This window comes from Amphibalanus amphitrite, unplaced genomic scaffold (assembly GCF_019059575.1).
Source record: "Amphibalanus amphitrite isolate SeventyFive unplaced genomic scaffold, NRLGWU_Aamphi_draft 000053F_arrow, whole genome shotgun sequence".
NCBI classification, from domain to species: domain Eukaryota; kingdom Metazoa; phylum Arthropoda; class Thecostraca; order Balanomorpha; family Balanidae; genus Amphibalanus; species Amphibalanus amphitrite.
This window is the reverse complement of record NW_024881549.1, coordinates 1,188,837-1,209,892: the sequence shown is the minus strand read 5'-3', so window position 1 is coordinate 1,209,892 and position 21,056 is coordinate 1,188,837. Positions and strand designations below refer to the sequence as shown.

Here is a 21,056-nt window from a genome sequence, read left to right as displayed (position 1 = left end):
AGGGATCCAGCGATATCCAGTAGTTAAAGACACCAACGCGCCAATACGACAATACGCCAAATCTGAAGACACCAATACGACACATGCGCGCGCTCGCGTGTTGCGATCGGTCGGCGTCTACTCACCATGGGCTCGTCGGTGTTTTTCTGGAACTGCACGAGTCTCACACGCGTCACTGTGTCCGGATCGACGTGTCCGTTGGCGGGCGGCAGTCCGTCGCCGCCGTTCAGATAGGGCAGCACTGGCGGCGGCGTGACGCGCACGGCCTCATCACTGTACACCTCCTGCGCCACCACGTCATGCGCCTGCAGCAACGCCTGCCGCACGCAGAGAGCGCACCCGTCAGACACGAGCATATCGGGCCCCACCCACCATAGACAGACCTTAACACGGCACGGACAGACAGACAGACCCACCAATCAAACAGAACCCCGCTCCTCAGACACGGCATAGACAGACCCAAACAGGACAGAAAACCCCCATCAGACTTACCCTTCAGAGACAGAGAGTCACCAGACAGACCCACCAATATGCATTTGTGAAACACAAAGCGTATCTAAGCAATCCAGGTAAGTTTTTTTTTCTGTGAGTTCGATGTGAAAGGATTCGTGTACAATTTAAAAAGCAAGATACTTTATAAGTAATCGAATCGAAGCCAGGGCATGCTCTTTGTCCATGCGCTCGTAGCATCTACATTCTACATTCGCCAGCACAGGGGTCTGATCTCTGCCAGCCTATTGTTCAGGGACTTGATGTCTTTGCCACTTTGCGTATCGTGCGCCGAGATGCTATAATGCACTTACTGACCTAATGTGCACCGTGTCTGTCTGTAACAATGTTGTGACCGGCATTGCATATGTACATTGCTTATTGCATCCTGCCCGTACTTGCTGGGGTATGCACTACGCATGCGTTTTTGCTCGGGGTGTCTCTGTTCCCTGGACGGCAACTACATATACTCGTACTGCTCGACGAAAGGCAAGCAAAGCAGGATCAACAACGTCATGCCAATTAGGGTCACCATCCCTCAACTAATACATTCTCCTCCAGTGGTGCTTCTTATTTTGTGATTCGTCTGTTTTGTGCATAGAATTTGCCAGGTAACGTATTTGAAATCCAAAAGCAAATACCAGCAACAACAAAGTGGTAACGCCAAGGAACAAGGAATGACCTTGATTATAGGTTACATTTTCAAGGTGACCTCTCAAATGAGCTGTTAGGTAAAGTGAAAGATAACAAAGCGGAACGTTCCCATAAGATATTGTTGGGTCCCTCAGGAAGGTGCTAGGAATTTCGACAGCCGTTGTCTGCTGTCCTCATTCCTCACTCACGTCCCCAACGGCTGGAGTTATTTTGGCCGACGACTCGACCCCCACGCCCCGGTTCGGGACGGTGAGGTGACGTGCCGCTGGGCGTACCTTGTTTCCGCGCCGGTGGCTGCCCCAGTCGTCGGCGTAGGAGCGCTGCGCGGCCGCCGCCGCCGCCCCGGCCACAGAATAGGGCTGCTGGTCGCGCTCCTCTGACGAGCTGGCGCTGCCCGCCCGGCCGCCCGAGTAGGAGGCACACGCGCCGTACTCGCTCGCCTGCGAGTGGTAGCCGTGCGAGCCGTCCTCCTGCGAGCTCTGCACGCTGAAGCCGCGCCGCAGGGCGGGCGGGTGCGGCCGCCGCTCGGGCGCCGAGGCCGTGCTGCAGCGGTCCGAGCGCGGCGTGCCGCTGCGCTCCGACTCCGAGCGGAACAGCTCCAGCGGCTGAGAGCTGCAGCGGTTCAGCCGGCGGCCGGCCGGCCCCGGCCCCGGCCCAGCCGCCTCGGCCGGCTCGCCGCTGTAGCCCGAGCAGCCGTCAGCGACCCGGTGGCAGGGCGGCGCGCGGCAGCTGGGCTCTCCGCAGCGCGCGGCGGCCGCCGCCGGCGGCGAGCGGTGGGACGCGACGCGCGGCAGAGTGGCGCACTGTTCCATGCCGTGCGGGATGCTGCGGCACCGCTCGGGCGGGTGGCCGGGGGGCTCGGCGGCGCAGCAGCGCTCCGAGAGCTGCGGGTTGGAGCGATGGTGCGGCGCGGAGCGCTCGAGACCGCGCGGCGGACGAGCCGGCGGCGGCGGGTACTGACCGTCCGAGCCGTACTCGTGATCGTAGCACGCCACACACTCGCGATACGGATACTCGGGCACCAACTGGGGGTATTGCGGATACACATGGTGGTGGCACGCACTGCAGTAGCTGTCACACGAGTGGAGCATCTCGTAGGTGGGCTGCTGGTGCTGGTGGCTGTGCCCGGCCGCCGGATGCCGGTACTGGTCGGGCTCGAACCACTCGTGCGGCGGCTGCACCAGCTGCGGACCGTGCAGCTCGCACTGTGTGATGAACGCCCAGCGGCCGCGCGGCGCCGCGCTCAATGGCTCGTCGGCCATGGTGTCGCACCGATGACGTGGTTGGCGCGGAGGTACCGCGGCGCGCTGCGACACCACTGCGGCGGGCGCGGCCCGACTGGTGCGCCGCGCCGACCTCTGCAGAACGGCCGATCGATCGGCGCGCCAGCCGGCCGGCCAGCCGACACCTCTGGCCGACGGTGCGGCCCAGCCGAGACTGCCGCAGTCGACGGCCGACGACGCGCCGCCACCAATCGATGCTGCATTACCAACAGGCAGCGGTGCCACCCCCGCTCCTCCTCGGCCAGTCCAGCAGATAGCGTGGCACAACACCGCTACTGCACGCAGGCAGGTCGGGCCGCCCCAGCCTCCGGCGCGTCGGCCGCTGGCCACTGCGCCGCTGGCTGCCGCTGTGCTGGCGGGTGCCGGCGGCGGCTCCGGTCCGCCGCTGTGGCGCAGAACCCACCGTCCGACGGTGATGGAGATCGGACAGAGCTCTCCGGCTCGCCACCTGGCCACCGCCGGTCCCAGCTGCTCGGGAAACGCGGGCTGACTGGCCGCCTGAAGGAGCGTTATGGGCCCAGCGGCCAGGCCCGGGTTGGCGCGCAGTGCGGATGACGGCTCAGATGTGCAGGACGGCTGTCTGCGGTCCGACCGGCGCCACCCAGAGGCGCACCCAGTCAGCCGGCTCCACTGGGCCGGACCGAGTCGGCCAACGACGCAAAACTTGGCCCTTCTGTTTGTTTGCTTGTTTATTTATTGATTCGTCGGGATTGAGTTCATTTATGTCCGTTTATGTTTGTTAGAAAAATACGGGCACTTCCAGCACGTCATTAGGTGCTTCTAAAACCGTTAACTCTGACTAGCCAGAGAAAAATAGCAATTGCAATACAATGCTCATACTCTAAAACAATGTTCCATTCTATGATTAAGAGTGTGCTGGAACCGCTGGAGCCAACAACATCGATGTATGACAGAAACTGGAAACACGTTCGATTGCTTTTGTCCCAACGGTGCCAAGCACGCAATCAGATAGCTTGAGTGTGCGACCATGGGTCAGGTTCATAAAACCTTCAGTTCAGTGAGAGACGAAGATATTTAGAAGTTCCAGAAAATTGGGTCCTGGTGGTATTCAGGTAAGCTGTATTAGAAATGTGACTACGAAATTTTCGTATAATGTACGAAGCATAGCATGTCGGGGTAGTTAAAAGGGGCGTTATTCCGGGGTCTGGAGGTTCCATTCCCGATGCCGCCCGTTTCCCCGGGCTGCCGTCCCTCGCTGCTGCCGTAGCCCAGAGGGGAAGTAGGAGGTCGGAGGACGGGGGGGAGGAGGGTGTGAGGATAGGAGGACGAGGATCAAGGGCTTCCTGTAAGTGGGCACAATGCCTGTCAGAGGGAACGATAAAAAAGTAATTGTGTTTTGTATCCTGATAGATTGTGATCATTGCTGGAAGCACCATGCAGAAACAAAGATAAGCAGAAGGGATAGGCAGCCTGGGCTCGACAACACGGGACAGCAAACTTCCTCTAGGTTCACGCCTCCCGGGGTCCCAGAGCGCATCCTTAGCCGCATCATTGTACTGAATTGAGGGTGGACAACTCTAACTATTACTGGTTATACTGATGCAATGGCGAAATCCAGCAGGATAATAGGTTCAATAAATGCTTTTTGTTGTTGTTTTTTACTTAAGCTTTTGGCGTATAAGCTGACTGAACAGATTTTACTGAGGAGGCTGGGTTGGAAGAAATTAGCTTAGACGTCTCATGATCAAGTCAGTGGTTAAATCGATGGCAAACGAGAACTCGGAATTAAGTGAAGGCTTCCAGTTTAAAAAAATTTTCTATCTCGTCGGTGGCCATGAACTGGTCTGGATAACAGCGCCGGCCTGCAGTCTGGCCTGGGGCGGCGGTCTTGGCAGCGAGCCGATTGGAGAGCGAGAGGAGCGAGGCGCGCGCGCGCCGCGGCCGCTGCGCAGTGGCCAGCATCGATCGGCCGTCCGGTCGGCCGGCGCGTCTCCCGCCGAGCACGGCCGAGCCGGCGCCCCTTATTGCGCGCCTCGGGTCGGTCTCCGCCGCCACCGGCGCCTCCACAAAGTCAAACGCACCGCGGCCCGCGCACCATACAATTACAAATGGGTACGGCTCGGTGCTGGCGTTACTGCCCGGCTGTATCCAGCATCCACCCAGCCCCTGACCCCGACTGTCCAGCATCCACTCAGTCCCTGTCCCTGTTCCCCACTGGCCACTCTGCCCCTCTACCTGTCCACACTGTCCCTGTCCCCAGCTGCCCACTCTGTCCATGCTGTTTATTGTTTATCTGTCTCTGCCCCCTTCTTGTCCCCCCCCCCTGTCCAGTCTTTCTCCGTCTGTCCACTTTGTCCCTGTCCCCGAGACCCTGCCTGTCCAGTCTGTCCACCTTTCCACGGCCGGTAGCTCGGCGTCGGCATCCGCCGGCGCCGACCGGAGCCGCGCCGCGCCGGAGCCGGAGCCGGAGCCGGCCTCCGTGCTCTCTCTCTCTCTCTGGTCGATAGCGGCGCCCGTCCCCGCTACTCCCACGGAGATGAGCCATGGCGACCCCAGCATGCACTGACGACCGGACGCCGGTGGCGACCGCGGCCGTTCAGAGGACGGAGAACGGCCGACCAGGTAGACGGCCATATTTCCACGAAATGAGTTACGACTTCGGAAAACAAAGGCAGAACCCCTCGCTTCATCAAATGGAGTCAAGGTCGCTGTGCAAAAATTTGAAAATGACAAATGTATGAACATAACATTATACAGAATAATGTAAAGATTAGGGAAGTGCGTTGCAGCACAAAATGGTCCATCCAAGGTCCTATATGACCTCCATTGCAATATGAAAATCCATTATTAAATAACTACAATTCATCGATACTAATATAATCGGTATAGCGACGCAACTACCGGACATGGTCATTTAAAGAGATGTGAATAGTTTGTCTCATGCTAAAAGTTCGTCCATTTATAAGAAGAAAAGAATGCCTATCGTAACTTATATACAGCATACAAAGCAAGTAAACCCAACCAGTGCACCGAGGGTTTTAAGATAAACATAAAACAACCTGCAGCATAAATTCCCTTCCATGCACTGGCATATCATTGGGTTGGACTGCACCGAAGCATAAAATGTCTGGGCAACTTAAGAAATTGAGCTTCCTGTTATTGTTGGGGAAGTTGCTGTACGGTGTCAAGTTGCTGCTGACTGATGAAGAGTTCTGCTGATACGCATAACTGCAGGTTGTTTCGAATTAGATCAGCATTTTCCCAGAGATGGGTGACGTGGATTATACAGTTTGATGCACTGTGATACGATAAAATGCATGTTTTGTTCGGCTACAAAAAAGAGAAATATCTAACCATGCTTCCATAAGTCAGCTAGAGAAGACCCAATGGATTGTCCAAATCACCGACCATGAAGCTTGTTCATGCAAAAAGCTTGACAGGGCAGTATGCATGGGACGCCGATTTTGACGTTTTGCTGAATGAATCGCGACGCTGACAGTGCAGCTGGGTATTCCGGTATCCAATTCGCTGAAGCAATAGTTCACTGTCAACCAAAATTATTGCCTGCAAAGGAAAAACCCTTCTTTGATGCTCCAATTCTTCCAAACATCACAAGAGTAGACCGTGCCGTGCTGTGCGGAGGGACGTCGGATGGGGTTGATGGAAGGTTGAGTTAGTGGCTTGTGTCCATTTCCAGTATAGTCGAAGTCGCTATTTTGAAGAATTGAATTGACACTTTTTCATCCCATGAGCAGAGCTTAGGACTTTCAACAAAAAATTGCCTGTCGAAGACCATTTCGCAAATCATTGTGCATAATCGTTTAGTATTGGCTAACCGTCGCGTCGGCTGACTGGTCAATCATTGTCGCTTTGGTGTCTAGGGCGATTCGGTGGAAGGGGGAGACGGCGCAAATTCCTTGGAATAATTATGCATGGTTTTCCTAGGGATGTCCCTTGAAAGCTTTGCCTAACGAAATGCCATTTCTTCGTTGATAAGTCCCAAGAAACTAGTGAATTGAAAATTACAGAGATAAAGCCGATGTGGATAATATATCAATGTACACAAAATATGACGCATCATATGAGGCAATACTACATAAAAACAACATATCATGCCTACATTCTCGCTACCACACACGGTCGAAAGCTCATGCCTTACCTTCATGTGAGGCCGACAGAGGATCTCCTTGAGCTCGAGTATATCGGCCAGGTCGGCAGTGTGCTCCGAGTCGCGGAGCACATCCAGCGCGTCCCGCCAGCGGGCCACCGCCTCGCTGGTGGGCGCCGGCGCCGAGCCCAGCTGGCGGGACGTCACCCGGTCGTACAGCTGAGGACAGCGGCGGGAGGTCAGAGGTCATACAGCTGGAGGACAGCGGGAGGGGAGGTCAGAGGTCGTACAGCTGGAGGGCAGCGGCGGGAGGGGAGGTCAGGGGTCGTACAGCTGGGGACAGCGGCGGGAGGGGAGGTCAGAGGTCATACAGCTGGGGGACAGCGGCAGGCGAGATGGGTTCGAGGTCGTACAGCTGGGGACAGCGGTTAGCGGGACCGGTCAGAGGTCGCCCACCACAGCTGGGAAGCAGTGGCAGGCGGGGAGGTCAGAGGTCGTACAGGTGGGGAACAGCGCCGGGAGGGGGAGGTCAGAGGTCGTACAGGTGAGGAACAGCAGCGGGAGGGGAGGTCAGGGGTCGCACACCACCGACGGGCAGGACGGGGGTAAAAGTGGCCCATACTGACCGCATAGGGCATACATACATACATACATACATACATACATACATACATACATAGGGGAGAGTGGGGTAATTTGGCCGGTGGTGTAAATTGGCCGCCCCCACCTGTACGATATCTAATAAAAGTGAGTGAAATAACTCTAGTCTCTATTCATTTGTCATGGGTAGAAATAACTGGAGGACAAATGTCAAAACTTTGCCCCTCGTAGTTTTATTCAAAATTAATAAAACGTTAATTTCATTAGAAAATGGTAACTTTTACTTCTGTTTACAAAGTTGTATAACATGTAGTATTTGGGCTAAAAACGAATTCAGCCATTACAGCGCCATTCTTGGGGGTGTTCAGAGGTTCCAAGAGCAATTTTATCTAATTCCGTAAAGCCGTGATGACTTTATAGACAAAAATTTTCAGAATGGCAATATGGGGTAATTTGGCCGGGACTAGCGGGGCAACTTGGCCGGAGCGCTCATGGTCACTATGCTGGGACGGCCGAGTTTTCATGGTCAATTGTACCATAAATGACATGATTCATGACCAACTTTGACTACTTTGATGCCTTACTTCCGATTGGTCAACTGTAACAGCATGTGACGTCATCAAAGGTTACCAAACGTTTTTTGCTCATAAATCCTTACATAAAAATGGTACAGCCGCACAAATGGTCTCATTCTGTTCAGCTCGCCAAGGCGCATCGAATGATATGCATGATGACCTTGAAATCACGTGACCTTGAGGTCAAGCGACCTGATGCAACGTGACCTGAGGACAACCTTTGACCTTGACTTCTCAAGGTCAACACATATATCTTTCGATGCGGACTGACGAGAGAATTACGATGGTACTCGAAGTTTTGGCCTAGCTTGATTACTTCAAAAGTTATTCGTAAAAAAACTGTGATCGCATCTAGAGCCGCTAATTTGGCTATTTTGACCCCTGTGACCCTTGAGCCAACCTCCAAAATGCGGCAAATGCGTCATAGGACACACGTCATTGCTGAATCTGAAGCTGACTCGCAATATAACAGAAAATCCCGACCGCAAACTAACACCGGCCAAATTGCCCCACACCCCCGGCCAAATAACCCTGCTAGTGGGGCAATTTGGCCGCCTTGCAGACCTTTGTAATACGTCACAATTTCAATATAAGTGATTACTCTATCATTTCAAGTTCACTGTCCAGTAAAGTAAAATGAATGCGACACCTGCCAGCGTTGAGAAAATGCAGAAATGTGTCGTCAATTTTAAGTTATATCGTTTTCTAAAAAAAGCGGCCAAATTACCCCACTCTCCCCTACATACATACATACATAGGGCGGGGAGATACTAACGAGCGTCCACTGCGGCCAGGGAGGTGAGCGATGGTCACGACGGCTAGACAGGGCATGAAGGATGGTCATCACACCATCACGGTCGGGGAGGGCAGAAGACGGTCAGCGATGGGCGTGATCACCACCGAGATTGCCTGTTTCCGGATTAAGTGCCGGAAGATCTGAGCTCATCGGAGGCTCATGTTTGATTCCTTTGATTCCTTGTTTGAACTAATTTGATGGCCAGTATGAGGTTGTGCTGGGATCGAGGAGCCGACAGCTCTGCACCGTGCGTCGGGACGTGCTGCGGCAGTTGGCCCGGCACAAGGGACTCAGGTGCTGATGGCCGCTGGTGCACGAACTCACCCTCGGCGGGCGATGGCCGTAAGTCCCAGTACCGTCGGCCCTCTGGGGCTGGTGGCGCCACCGGGCGCGCGCCGCGCCGCACAGCGCCCCCTGGGCGGCGGGCGCGGGCGCGGGCCGCGGCCGGCCGCCCAGCGCCCGGCACAGGCAGCAGACGGGCGGCGGCGGCGGTACCGGGCAGCTGCAGAACAACTCCGTCTGACTGGCCTTGTCCACCACGGCCGGACATCGCAGCACGGGACCGCTCATCGCCGGAAACACATCCTCAGCGCTCACCACGAGCTCCGAGATCGAGCGGCGGAACACCGACCACCACCAGTTCAGGCAGACCCGGCAGATGTCTTAATATCCAGTTCAACGGCGGCCAGCTCGTGCTCGTGTTATCAATGTAACGCGCAGTCACCTCCACAACGCAAGTGGTGACCATGACTTCTCAGAACAGTTTCGTAGAGATGACTTTTTCAACACCGTCAAAATGGCTCGCAAAAATGAAATAAATTTTTTTATTAGAGCGAACAAAACTCAAAAGCAAGTGCAAACATTCAGCGCTATATTATGTACCTAAATGTTTCGGTAAATGTATTCAAGACTGTAAGAAATGTCCAACAGACCATGCCAATGGTCGGCATCGACCGTCCGACACTGGTTGGTGCATTCTTTCGCCCCAGTCCAAACTCTGGGTATTGATGACACTACTTTTCCACGTAACAGCAAACTGTAGACGTTCCAAAACTTCAATTTAATTTTAGAATATTTCATTCATTTAAGCGCAGGTAATCCAAGTCAACATGAAATCAAAGCGAAATATTCCTCTTTGGGCAGCTATGATTTTTGTTCCAGCGTACGATCAAGCGTGTTTTCAATTTTCTTTCCTTATCGCACACTAGCTCTTGAATGGGTGGGACACGCAGCTAATCTATTGTTCACGGATCTTGGGGATTGTGTCATAAAACGCGCTTAATGCCTGAAGTCAGTGGTAGTTGCGACATAAATTTTAAAATGACTCTTTTTGTTTTAAGTAATGAATTGATCCGATAGTTATTTGATCTAATCGTGGTACCGGAAAAAATGATAAAACAGAATGATCGGTCCAGTTTTCTCACATCGGATAAATCTTATTTTTCATTGGCGGAAAGGTCGTATCGAACCACATTTTGAGTTATGACGTTGCTGATATTAGATAAGGCCATGAAAGTCAGACTCTAGGTCTAGGTAGTAACGCCTAAATAACTGCGGTAGGGTTGTACAGTTCAGTCACAGCGCCTCCAATAAGGCTAACGTTTCCTGGTCGAGCAAAAAGTTTTGTTTCCAGTCACTTATCACCGATAAGCCACAGTGGACCGACGCCAGTCACTGGTCCGTCCAAGTGGTCCGACTCTGGCACAGATCACTGGCCTGTTCCAGTGACTCACTATGGTCTGCTCCAGTGACCCACTTCTGTCACTGGTCTGCCAGTGTTTCGGCAAGGTCACTGTTCTGGCCAGAAATATGCCTCTCTCACCGGTCTCCGCAATTACTCCGCCTCTTTAACTGGTCTGCACGTCGGTTCGCTTGTCACTGGTCTGCGCGGTCGGTCCGCTTTCGATCACCATTTCACTGATTCCCCAGATTCGCACGCATGTCACCGGCCACCGGCCCTCCAACTGACCAGCCTCTCTCACCGGCCCGTCCGATCGGCCCACTTCTCTCACTGGCCTCTCACAGTAGCCCGCCTCTCTCACATCGGCCCGCCTCTGTCAGCGGTCTGTCCGGTCGGCTCCCGAGAACACCTGCGCTACTGAGCGGCAGCACGGCGGCCCGACCGGCTCACCGACCCCTCGGACAACGCTCAATCGATAGCGTCGCCACGAGTGGCAGCCGGGCCACATGCAAACACATCCGCGCCGCTGGCCGGTCTCGGTCAATGCGAGTGGCCCACCTGAGCTGTGTGACAGTGGCACGCCGGCACCCCGCGGTACCTCTCGGCACGGCCCCGCGGCACGGCCCGACGGCTGGTGTCAGTTCTGGTTACAGGTGACGGGGATTGGCTTGTCGCCTAAGCACAGGATGGATGCTTGTGTGCATTGGGAAGCATTGTCGCCGTGAGGTTAACCAAAATGAATAGCGCGTATTGATACGTCCGAGTAGTTATATAGCGGCACAGGAATAACAGTGTGTAATCACATACACAAGCGAACACATTAACAAATAACAATACATACACAAACACATTTAACCACTGCCTCTGAAAGAAGGGGCTGGAAAAGGGGTTTATCATTGACGTCTCATTCTTTCTTCCATCGCTTACCTCTCCGATCGCCATCTCCTATACGAGTTCCAATAGTGCCAGTGGCAACTATCAGTACCCTTTTCGCCTCAATCTACACATGCTGACCAAATGATCTTTTTCAGAGTCAAGTCGCCCGAAATGACGTGGGTAAAGGCAACGCTTTGTTCTACTTTTTTGTCACCAGAAGTATGCTTGCAGGAAGAAACTTTAAATTTTATGAGATTATAATATCTAAAAAAAAAAAATACTCATTAACGACTATCACCTAATTCGGGTCAAAAAAGACAACTACCAGACCATATGATATACCATAGGATTACCTCTTCGACCATAGGACACCAGACAAAAATAACCTAAAATGCATTGCGTCAAAATATACAAAGCTCAATTTGCAGCCATTCTAGACCAAGTAACGTAAACAACAACTAAAAAATTCACTATGAAGTTGGATTTCCAAAAGGACGAATGTAATTGTAACCCAATGCCTTAAGATTTTTTAAACCAAATTCGTTAAATCAAAGAGGAGCCGAGACCGAAACCCATCCTTCTTCATCCTCCTCCACCCTACGGCTAATAGCCCAATGGTGTTAAGTAGAAATGTCAATCGGATACTAACTTTTTGGTATACCGATACCAAACCGATACCAACTTGGTTATTTGGTATTTCAATCCTAATGTACTTCGAATTTTGTTGGTATTATGAACACTCACTTATGTATAAGAGGCTGAGAAATTGGTTAAAAGTCGGTATTTCCCTCATGTTGTGAAGTTGGTTCGGTATCGGTATTTCATCACGGTTTATGTTGGTATTTGGTTTGGTGTCGGTATTCAGATTTTCTGTAATTGACATCACTTGTGTTAAGAATGAAGCGAACACCTTTTACTAAGCCTGAACAGGCGGATCACGGGCTACACCAGTCCAAAGCAGACACGGTCGCTATCCGCGCTGTCCGTTATCTCAGGGACACCCGGGACCAAACGACCCTCATAGGGCGCGTCTGGGGCATGTCAGAGAGACCAGAGCGGTGTGGCACCGGATATTGAATGTTTACAGCGGCTACAGTACGTACAGCTACAGTTTACACTGAACATACTCCACCAGACAATAATATATCGATGTTTAGAGCACCAGGGTACATATGCGGTGCAGCGGCCCTTCAGCCCCGGTAACAAACTGTGCCAGGGGTGAAAGAAGCATCCCCAAGGTTCTATCATTTGCCCTCCGAGATACCCATTATTGTACAGAACTAGATTTTCCACAAAAGGAAGATGCCCTCTGACATATACATTACATAACACATACCTAAGTGATCAGACAGACAGACTCAGTGATGAGCCAAAGCAGGCTTTGGCTCTGGGCATATTGTTGATATTTCACAAAAGTGACACGTGCATCCGCCATGATAAGTCTCGAGGTGGTTGGGTAACGAGAGGCGGCTGTTCGATCCGCACTGAACCCACCTCGAGCAGGGAGTGCAGCGGCCGGTCCTCCAGAATGGGTCGCAGCAGAGTCGCGTCGCCCATGGGACAGCCGTGCAGACACTGGATGTCGTCCAAGGAGTCCAGTATCCGGGACACCGCTATAACAGCAAACATTCGGAGTCGCCTCAGACACAAACAAAACACGGCACAAAACAGTAGGTACGCCAGACGATTGATAAATTGTGCGCGTTCGTACTCATAGCCCTAGCTGTCGAGGTATGTCATGTGGGGTGAGCGAATTCACCATCGCTTCTCTGATTAAATCCAGTAAGACTGAAATTGGCTTGCACCAACAACAGCTACCACACACCTACTTTGATCAATTTTAATGTTCAAGTATGCATGCAAGTGTTTCCGGTCCCGTGTATTCGCCGTATAAACTTATGACTAGCTTAGCCTTCGCATAAGCGTAAGTTTGTTACGCATACCACCTGCAAGTGCACATGCAATGCCTGCTTACGTTTGTTGACCTCATTTATGAATTCCGGCCCATAACTGTTTATGGGCTGAATGACACTGTTTATGGGTTGGAGCAGGTTTTGTGTCAAGTCAGTGAACAACCCTGACTTCATTCAACAGACGCACCGATTCAAACTATGAATCCCCAATAACCCCGGGTGCCAGGTGTGCTCAGTGCGAGCCAGAGTACCTCCCGGTTCGCGCGCGCGGCGTACCTGCGGTGGCGGCCTCCTCCTCTGCCGACTCGGCCAGGCCATCGTAGCCCGTGTCCGTCTGCGTGGGAGCCCAGCGCGACGAGCTGACGGCCGCCAGCACGGCGCCTTTGAGCTTGCGGCGCGCGTTGAAGCAGCGCATCTCGTCCACGGTGCGGCTCAGGTGCTCCGTGGACGGACAGCTCTCCCGGTCCTGGCCGCACGGACGAGCGGTACCGTCAGTCACAGACAGTGAGCCCAGCACAATGAAAGGGAGAAGTTGGCATTATGACTATATCAATTATGACCAATGTAACTGTAAGCATGTAAAAAATAATAATAATATCCTCCCTAATCACCGATACTCAGTTACTTTCAAGTGTATAACTTTTATTTCAAAGGCTATTGTTCGTGGTTTACTAGTCATTGATTTACTTTTGATAGGAAAAAGATTTAAACAAGTGCATCTAATCCGCCGAGACGGACACTGCTACATATTTACGTAGAATACAGTCACTGCCCAGCTCGAACACGGTCACTGGCCAGCCAGCTTCGCGACAATGCCGTATTTCCCTTACCTTGATCCACGCGTGGTTGAGCGCCTGCGCCACGGTGGCGCGCTGCTGAGGGTCGCACGTGAGCAGCCGCCTCACCAGGTCCCGGGCAGGCTCACTGACATCTCGCATCGGTCCCGAATACAGCTGCCGGGTCGTAAGAGAAACATGCTAGGTGCTTGGAAGTTCGGAACATACATTGTGCATTATTTCAAGGCAATATGCATAAACCAATAATTCTGGCGTAGCAATAAAAAATAACAAGCATGGAAATTCAAGCTCCATATTTCTACAAGTTTAACAATAAAAATCGCAGCTGTGCTCATGATGTGTGGGGTGGTAGTGAAGTGAAGGGCGGCGCCACTGACGTTCAGCTTGCCGCTGCAGATGTTGTCGTAGAGCCGGTCGCCGGTGCCGTAGAACGGCAGCATGCCCGACAGCAGGATGTGCAGCATGACGCCGGCCGACCAGGCGTCCACCGGTTTGCCGTACGCCTGTCGCTGGATCACCTCTGGCGCCATGAACTGGGGCGTGCCGATACGGCCTGCCGAGGGGCGCAGACCACCGTCAGCGTGCACCCGACTCGGGCCGAGCCCAGTCTCCCAGTCCCGCCGGTACTGACAAACACTCTCGCATACCATTACAGCAGGGTGACAGGTCTGCTGTCGCCCTCACTTTACGTCTCGCTCGCTGCCGATCTATCGCTGCCGATCTGTTTCATTCGATATCATTCAGTGACTCACCGCCGTTGATGAGCTGGTTGTCTTGCAGCTGGACAGCCACGCCGAACCCTCCGATCTTGACCGGCGCCGAGTTCTCTTTGGTGGCCAGCAGCACGCAGTGCGGCTTGATGTCGCGGTGGACGATGTTGTTATCGTGACAGTGCCTTAACGCCTCCAGAATTTGCCGCATGTAGTGGCTGAAAAAGTACGGGTCTCACGTTAGCAGCATTCAGGAGTTGGCGCCAATGTCACTGACAGTTCAACTTCAATGTCACAGTGGTGTGGTTATAACACAAATGTGAAAGTATGAAAACCATCGTAGAGATATTGTCAGGCAACAAGCGCATTTCAAGAGAATTCAAAGCCAAAGAACCATAGTTCCACAGCAACACAAATAAAGCAGTTCCTAACTTCCTTCCCACCATCACAAGATCAGTCCTGTCCCTGGCTTGTCGAAATTCACAGTATCATTTGAATTACCAAAAATAATAGAATCATGTTCAGCTACAATTGACATGTCGAATGCCGTGGCACGGGTGATATACTTATCACATTCGAAGATTACGACACGATGGTAGGTACTCTATCTCACCTGGCGACTGCCTCACTGTAGACGAAGCCCAGGTTGGCCCGTTTGACGATCTCAAAGCACAGGTCGGCGCCGTCCATGCTGTAAAATACACCAGCCAAACAACGTTAGAAGCCAGAAATACCTGACTGAAAAACGTTCGTCTGCCGGAGATGGATGCCTAATGAAGCCACCTCATCCGTAGTTGTTTGAGAGCTGGCCAATGCCAATGCGGCAATATCCTCCAGCAGGATGAACTTATGAAATGTGGAGTGAAATCACCGAACATAGTATCGTATTTTGGCTTGTGGTAATAAATAAAGAAAAGTCAGTCAGCAATCAGCATGTAACCATTTGATATCGATTGTTTTTAGTGGACACTATCAGGTGAGTGTGTTGCAAGCTGCAACAAGCTCAAGAGTAAGCAAGACCAACATCCAGCTTTGAATAACAAGTCTTAATTCCATTGGAGATGATATCATAGCATGACGTGCAATGCATTGTGTGACTGTCGAGGTTCAACGTCACAAGTGAGAAGGAATCTGCGGGAAACATGTCATGACTGCCAATGAGGCCCCATAGGATCCCAGCTAGCCCGCTAGTCGGAAGCTATTGGCGGCGGTGGCCGCAAGCTCACTGGCATGACGATAATTGAAGAAGGACAATTTCGACAGTGAGCAAGTCGAACAAACAGCTGTTCCAATCGGCACATGTACTCACTATTCGAACACCATGTAGAGCATGCCTTCTGATGAGTAAGTCTCCAGCAGCTCCACGATGTGGGGGTGTTTCAGCATGTGGCATATGGTGGCCTCTCGTTTGAGGTCTGTCAAAATGCACGAGTCGCAATGGTCAGAACTCTAGTCGGGTCCAAATGGTCAGGGCCTACTTGTAGGCTAGGTATACTTCGGATCTATCCCGACACGGTCTACAGAATACAGCGAACAAGTAAGGTCATGTCAGAGAAATCAGGTGTAAAGGGATAAATACACCAACAAATAATGTGGAGGGATTAATTGAAGTGTGGTGGATGCGGCTGATGTGAGCAGAGCCACAGCACATGGTAATGCAAGCCAAAACGCTAACGCTTTGTATAATCATTTTTAGGAGACCCGATACATTCTGGAAAACCTAAAGGTGAGCGTAAGAATGTCCTGCCCTGGCGCAGGATGAACACATTAATAAATTGCGATTTGTCGCTATTCCCGTGGCAAAGGCCTTACTTACTACTTGCCTTACTTACTGACTTGATTACTTATTAACCGTCGTTTGTACATATGCAACTTCATGCGTCAGAAGCTACTGATATTGTCTAACGAGAAACAATAAGCAGTTGGCAGTTGGCACACACTTAAAAAAGTGACTGATTATTTGATGGACTGAACACAGCAGCACTCGCTGTTCAGCGAGTGACAGCATTACCTTCGGTGCCCAGGCCGGGACTGGCGGTGAATTTGGCCACATCGACTATCTTCACGGCGAACTGCTGCCCGGTCGGCCGGTGGATACATCGCTGCACCACGCTGAACGGACCCCTGCGCCGCAGCGGCAGTACGTCAGGCGCGGCCTGAAGGTCGCCAGTCACACCACACACCACTTCAGCCAGAAAGGTGCAAAAATATATCAATATTGTGACATTGCAGCATAAGTGATAAGTGCTTCATACATGCTTCATACAATGTCGCTATCCCGTGCCACGGGATAGCGACATTGTATGAAGCATGTATGAAGCACTTATCACTTATGCTGCAATGTCACAATATTGATATATTTTTGCACCTTTCTGGCTGAAGTGGTGTGTGGTGTGACTGGCGACCTTCACCGTGGTGCTGCAATGACTCGAGGCATAGAATAGCCGCTGCTTTCGGTGGATGTGCCCTTCAATATAAAATATAAATGAATATTCAGAAACACTGATAATATTCTCTGTTTCACCCAGAATGTAACATGCGATATATAACTGCCTGTTCAATGTTCCAATCATGCTTGTAAGAGCATAGAAAGGTATATGATGGACAGTACTGCACAAATAACTCTGCTTGGATACTAATTCAGTTTACTTACTTTCCAATTACTTCACAGAGCTCGTAGACATCATCGAACACGACATCATCGTCGTGGTTCTCATCATACGTCTGGTAGAGCATGGACATGCTGCACCACCGTCACCCCCTGGTGACAGTGAGCCAGTAGCCGCAGCCAGAGGGTAGCTCTCTGCCTCCACTGAAAAAGACATCAGCCTGGGGATCAGCTACCTAAGGATGCAGCAGATTACTTAGGCTCCATCATCATGAGCATTAACCCTCGCCGTCGCCCGTATGGGGGGGGGGGGTCGAACGGACCCCCCTCACCCTAGGTTTTTCGCAAATAGCTCGCGTAAAAAGCAGCCGATCGCGACGAAACTTTCAGTACCCCCGAGTTCATCAATTTTACACCTAACCTAAAAATTTCATGACCTGACCCAAATGACCTTTGACCTGTGACTGTGAACTATCCTCGAGACCATATTTGGCCGGAATCGCGATTCGGCGTATGTCGGATCGCATTAGCCGCGCGTTTGCAGTCTTTTCGTAGTTTCAAGCGTTCAAACATGTGATACGATGTTGGTCCCATGCATAAGAGTGTATGTCAAGGTTACCTGAAGGTCAGGTCAGGTCATTGACTTTTGATGACCTCGGTTCACTTTTTCGAGTTTTACATGTTTCTAGAATAGTTTTGGGGCTGAATTCGAATTTAGCAGCCATTTGAACATTTACGAAGCAGTTGTGGACTGTGGTGCCTTCATAACATGTTACGAAGCTGTCATAGGCGGTTGACACCTACCACGAATTCCCGGCAGGACCCCTACTGGTGACCTGAACTGACCTGACTCGACCGTGCATAAATGCATGAAGATATCATCTAAGATCAAAACCAACATGATATTCGTGATCAGCACCCCGAAAAAAGCAAAGCAGCCACACTTTACGACGTTCTAATAGGTCCCAATTTTCCTGATTTTTGGGTCATTGACCTGACCTGGAAGGTCAAGCAATGACATAGGACCTTAAAAATGGGTATCATCGGATTCCTCTCGTCACGGGCAACACGCTCGCTTTTTCTACGAAGCTCTAGCTCGATCAGGGGGCAAACGGCAAGGGCCAAGGGGAGGGTCCAACGGACCTCCCCCCTCTTTATACGATCGCGGCTGGCAAAACACCAATTAATGGGAGAGGGTAGGACAAGATACAGGAACCAAAAGAGGGGTTCAAAAGGACAATTGAATTTATCCTCTTAGAGTTAGGGTCAGTCACAACCTCCTAATACCTCCTCAGGCTCATTTTGGAACAAAGTCTCTGGTATTATGAGAAGCTTTCTAAAAAAAGTTGTGAAATAGGTACAGAACTTCTAGTGACCCATAATGGCAAAAGGACATGGCTTCAACATTGTAGGTATACCTTACAAGAGACAATGCAAGAGACCACTCTGATAAGAAGCTTTATGCTTAAGGCTCTCTATTGTGTCCTGTGCCAACTGAGAGATCATATCAGTCTTTCTGCCAAAATAATTTTCCTTGCCTCTTTTGTGACACTTTTAAGCTTCAGTTCCTACCTTGAGTCTGCTTCAGTAGTCCATGGTGGAGCATTCACCCTCTGAGCCAGCCAATATGCGGCAAGAGCTTGGGTTCATATCCTGTGATGGCTGCAAGAAGAAACAGATTGAAGCAGCAAATAATAACCTTGTGCCTTGTGGTCTGGCTTTGCACTGTGCTGGTGCCACACAGTGGAGTCCAGTGGGACAGCAGTCTCCGACTCTCCCACAGCACTCAGTGGGGCAGTCTCCCAGCCTGAAGGGGGCAGTGACCAGGTGCCTGTGGGCAACAGCAGCTGGGCCGTTGGGGAAGGGCCTGAGAGGTGCAAGTTGTGCTGTTCTGTAGGTACTGATACTGTTAGGTATTTGTTTTCTGTTATGTCAGCATTATCATAGGTAGGTATTAACCCAGCAGTTACTGTGGTATTTTGCCAATTGCTGGTTGCTGGGGCGTTATATGCCCTCAGCTGATAAGTTGGTTGAGAACCCATAGGAACCTCAGTTGGGGGAGGTTTGGTCAATGGTTGTCATTTTTAGCACATGCCATTTTTGGCAACCATGTGCTAAAAATGACAACGCTATCAGCTATTTTTAGCAACGATGAAGCCGATTTCACTCCTCAGCGAGGAAATCACGATTTTGGAAATACAAGCACTGATTTTGGAAAAGAAGTGCTGCCACCTGGTGCAAGAAGAAGAAACCAGCTTTAATATGGCCGTTGTTTGTATGGTAGTCCAACGTTGAAGTATACCCTTTTTTGTGGCCCGAAGTTGGAACTTTAAATTGAAGCATCCGAAAATGATTGATATTGATCGAAATCATGATGTTGATGAAAAAAATAATATGTTAAGTTGAGAGAGGAGGCCATTTTATCCAGATGCGGTGGTTTACTTCTTGAAATTATTTTTGCTTACGACGACTGCCATGTAATGAGGGATAATTAGCAGCCGTCATTAGCAAAAATAATTTCAAGAAGTAAACTACTGCATCTGGATAAAATGGCCTCCTCTCTCAACTAAAAATATTATTTTTTTCATCAACATCATGTTTTCGATCAATATCGATCATTTTCGGATGCTTCAATTTTAAGTTCCAACTTCAGGCCACAAAACAAACTACCATACAAATAACAGGCATATTAAAGCTAGATTCTTCGTCTTGCACCAGGTGGCAGCACTTCTTTTCCAAAATCAGTGTTTATCTTTCCAAAATCTTCATTTCCTCGCTGAGGAGTGAAATCGGCCTCATCGTTGTCAAAAATAGCAGAATCGTTGTCATTTTTAGCACGTGTGACAAAAATAGCACGTGCTAAAAATGACAACGATTGACCAAACCTCCCCCGACTGACCTAGGGCAATGTGTGAGGCTGCAGCTGATTTCAACTATATTGCAATTTTAAGCCTGCCTATAATCACTTGAAGCACTCTAATGAAAAGCCCACATGAAACCTCCATACATGTAACACAGTCCAGCTGAAAACTTCTTCTTAGTCTTGATTTTTTTCTTTCAGCTCTTTTCATTGCAATAGCTCAACTCCTGCCTTGCTTGTTATAGTACCTATAGCAATCATACAGGCTGAAAAAATAGTACTATAGCTGCAGCTGCTCTTGGGCTGCTCCAACCAACTGCAGACCATCCCCTTCAGGAGTCTCAATTATTGTGTGCCAGTGCAAATCGGAAACTTGCCTACGACAAAAATTGGCAATCAACAGCCCTAAATAAAAAACAAGACATTAGACAAATGCAAAAAGTGCATTTTCAAGTTTTCAACATCACCCACCATTGAGTGATCATGCGTTGTGCCTAGCCTATCTCTCTGTGGGTTTTAATCAAGGCCATATATGGTTTTAATTGTGTGAGCACAGGCAACAGCAAAGGAGAGGTGAGTAAACATCCTTCAGTTTGATATCACATGAATTATTGACTTCAACATGTTCTTCTTCTTTCCTTACCTTATTTCATATCTACATTGGGCCACAATTATATGGTCCGTAAAATTGGGCAATTTCAATGCTATAAACACGCCCCCACACCACTTCTGTGTACATATTTTGCACCTATTCCCAAGGCCATCTATAGAAGGTACAGTCACTCCCCCGCCGACCAATCAGAGACAGATCCTGAGTGACGTCACCCCTGATGCTCGCAAGGGGTACTCCATTCCTTTGCAACGTAAAAATGACTAACTTCATTTGAAGATTATTGATGGCACTCTACACATACCGCTCAGCCGTTGATGTCAATGGAAAGCTCAACTAATTTTCCAGCGACAAAAAAGAGCAGCAATATGCTAAGAAATGGCCGGTTTTGAAGATATAGACGATTTAAAAACCCTCTGCAGCAGCAGGAAAGCAACGTAAAAACGCATCGAGCTTATATTTTTACTATGGATAATTCATTTTTAAGTAAGTTTTTAGTTATGCTATAGATTTAAGTTACAACTTTATTACAATA

General features: G+C 50.5%; 1 protein-coding gene across 6 annotated transcripts in view; it reads right to left on the bottom strand.

Moving 5' to 3' along the window:
* LOC122377990 (peripheral plasma membrane protein CASK-like) overlaps positions 1-20,669 on the bottom strand; it is a 63,421-nt gene extending 42,752 nt beyond the window's left edge. For 2 of the 6 annotated variants that reach the window (XM_043358680.1, XM_043358683.1), the window contains exons 1-13: positions 20,555-20,669; positions 18,624-18,713; positions 17,097-17,255; positions 16,455-16,567; positions 15,753-15,858; positions 15,057-15,134; positions 14,486-14,661; positions 14,111-14,286; positions 13,767-13,889; positions 13,213-13,402; positions 12,518-12,636; positions 6,547-6,714; positions 126-317 (exon numbers count right to left, since the gene is read on the bottom strand). In XM_043358680.1, the coding sequence (XP_043214615.1) occupies positions 126-317; positions 6,547-6,714; positions 12,518-12,636; positions 13,213-13,402; positions 13,767-13,889; positions 14,111-14,286; positions 14,486-14,661; positions 15,057-15,134; positions 15,753-15,858; positions 16,455-16,567; positions 17,097-17,185 (1,530 nt within the window). In that variant the 5' untranslated portion in view covers positions 17,186-17,255; positions 18,624-18,713; positions 20,555-20,669. Of the gene's footprint in view, positions 1-125; positions 318-1,418; positions 2,550-6,546; positions 6,715-12,517; positions 12,637-13,212; positions 13,403-13,766; positions 13,890-14,110; positions 14,287-14,485; positions 14,662-15,056; positions 15,135-15,752; positions 15,859-16,454; positions 16,568-17,096; positions 17,256-18,623; positions 18,714-20,554 lie in introns of those variants that run through there. The other 4 variants (XM_043358682.1, XM_043358685.1, XM_043358681.1 and 1 more) reach the window with 4 other exon arrangements.
* Positions 20,670-21,056: the final 387 nt, after the last annotated feature.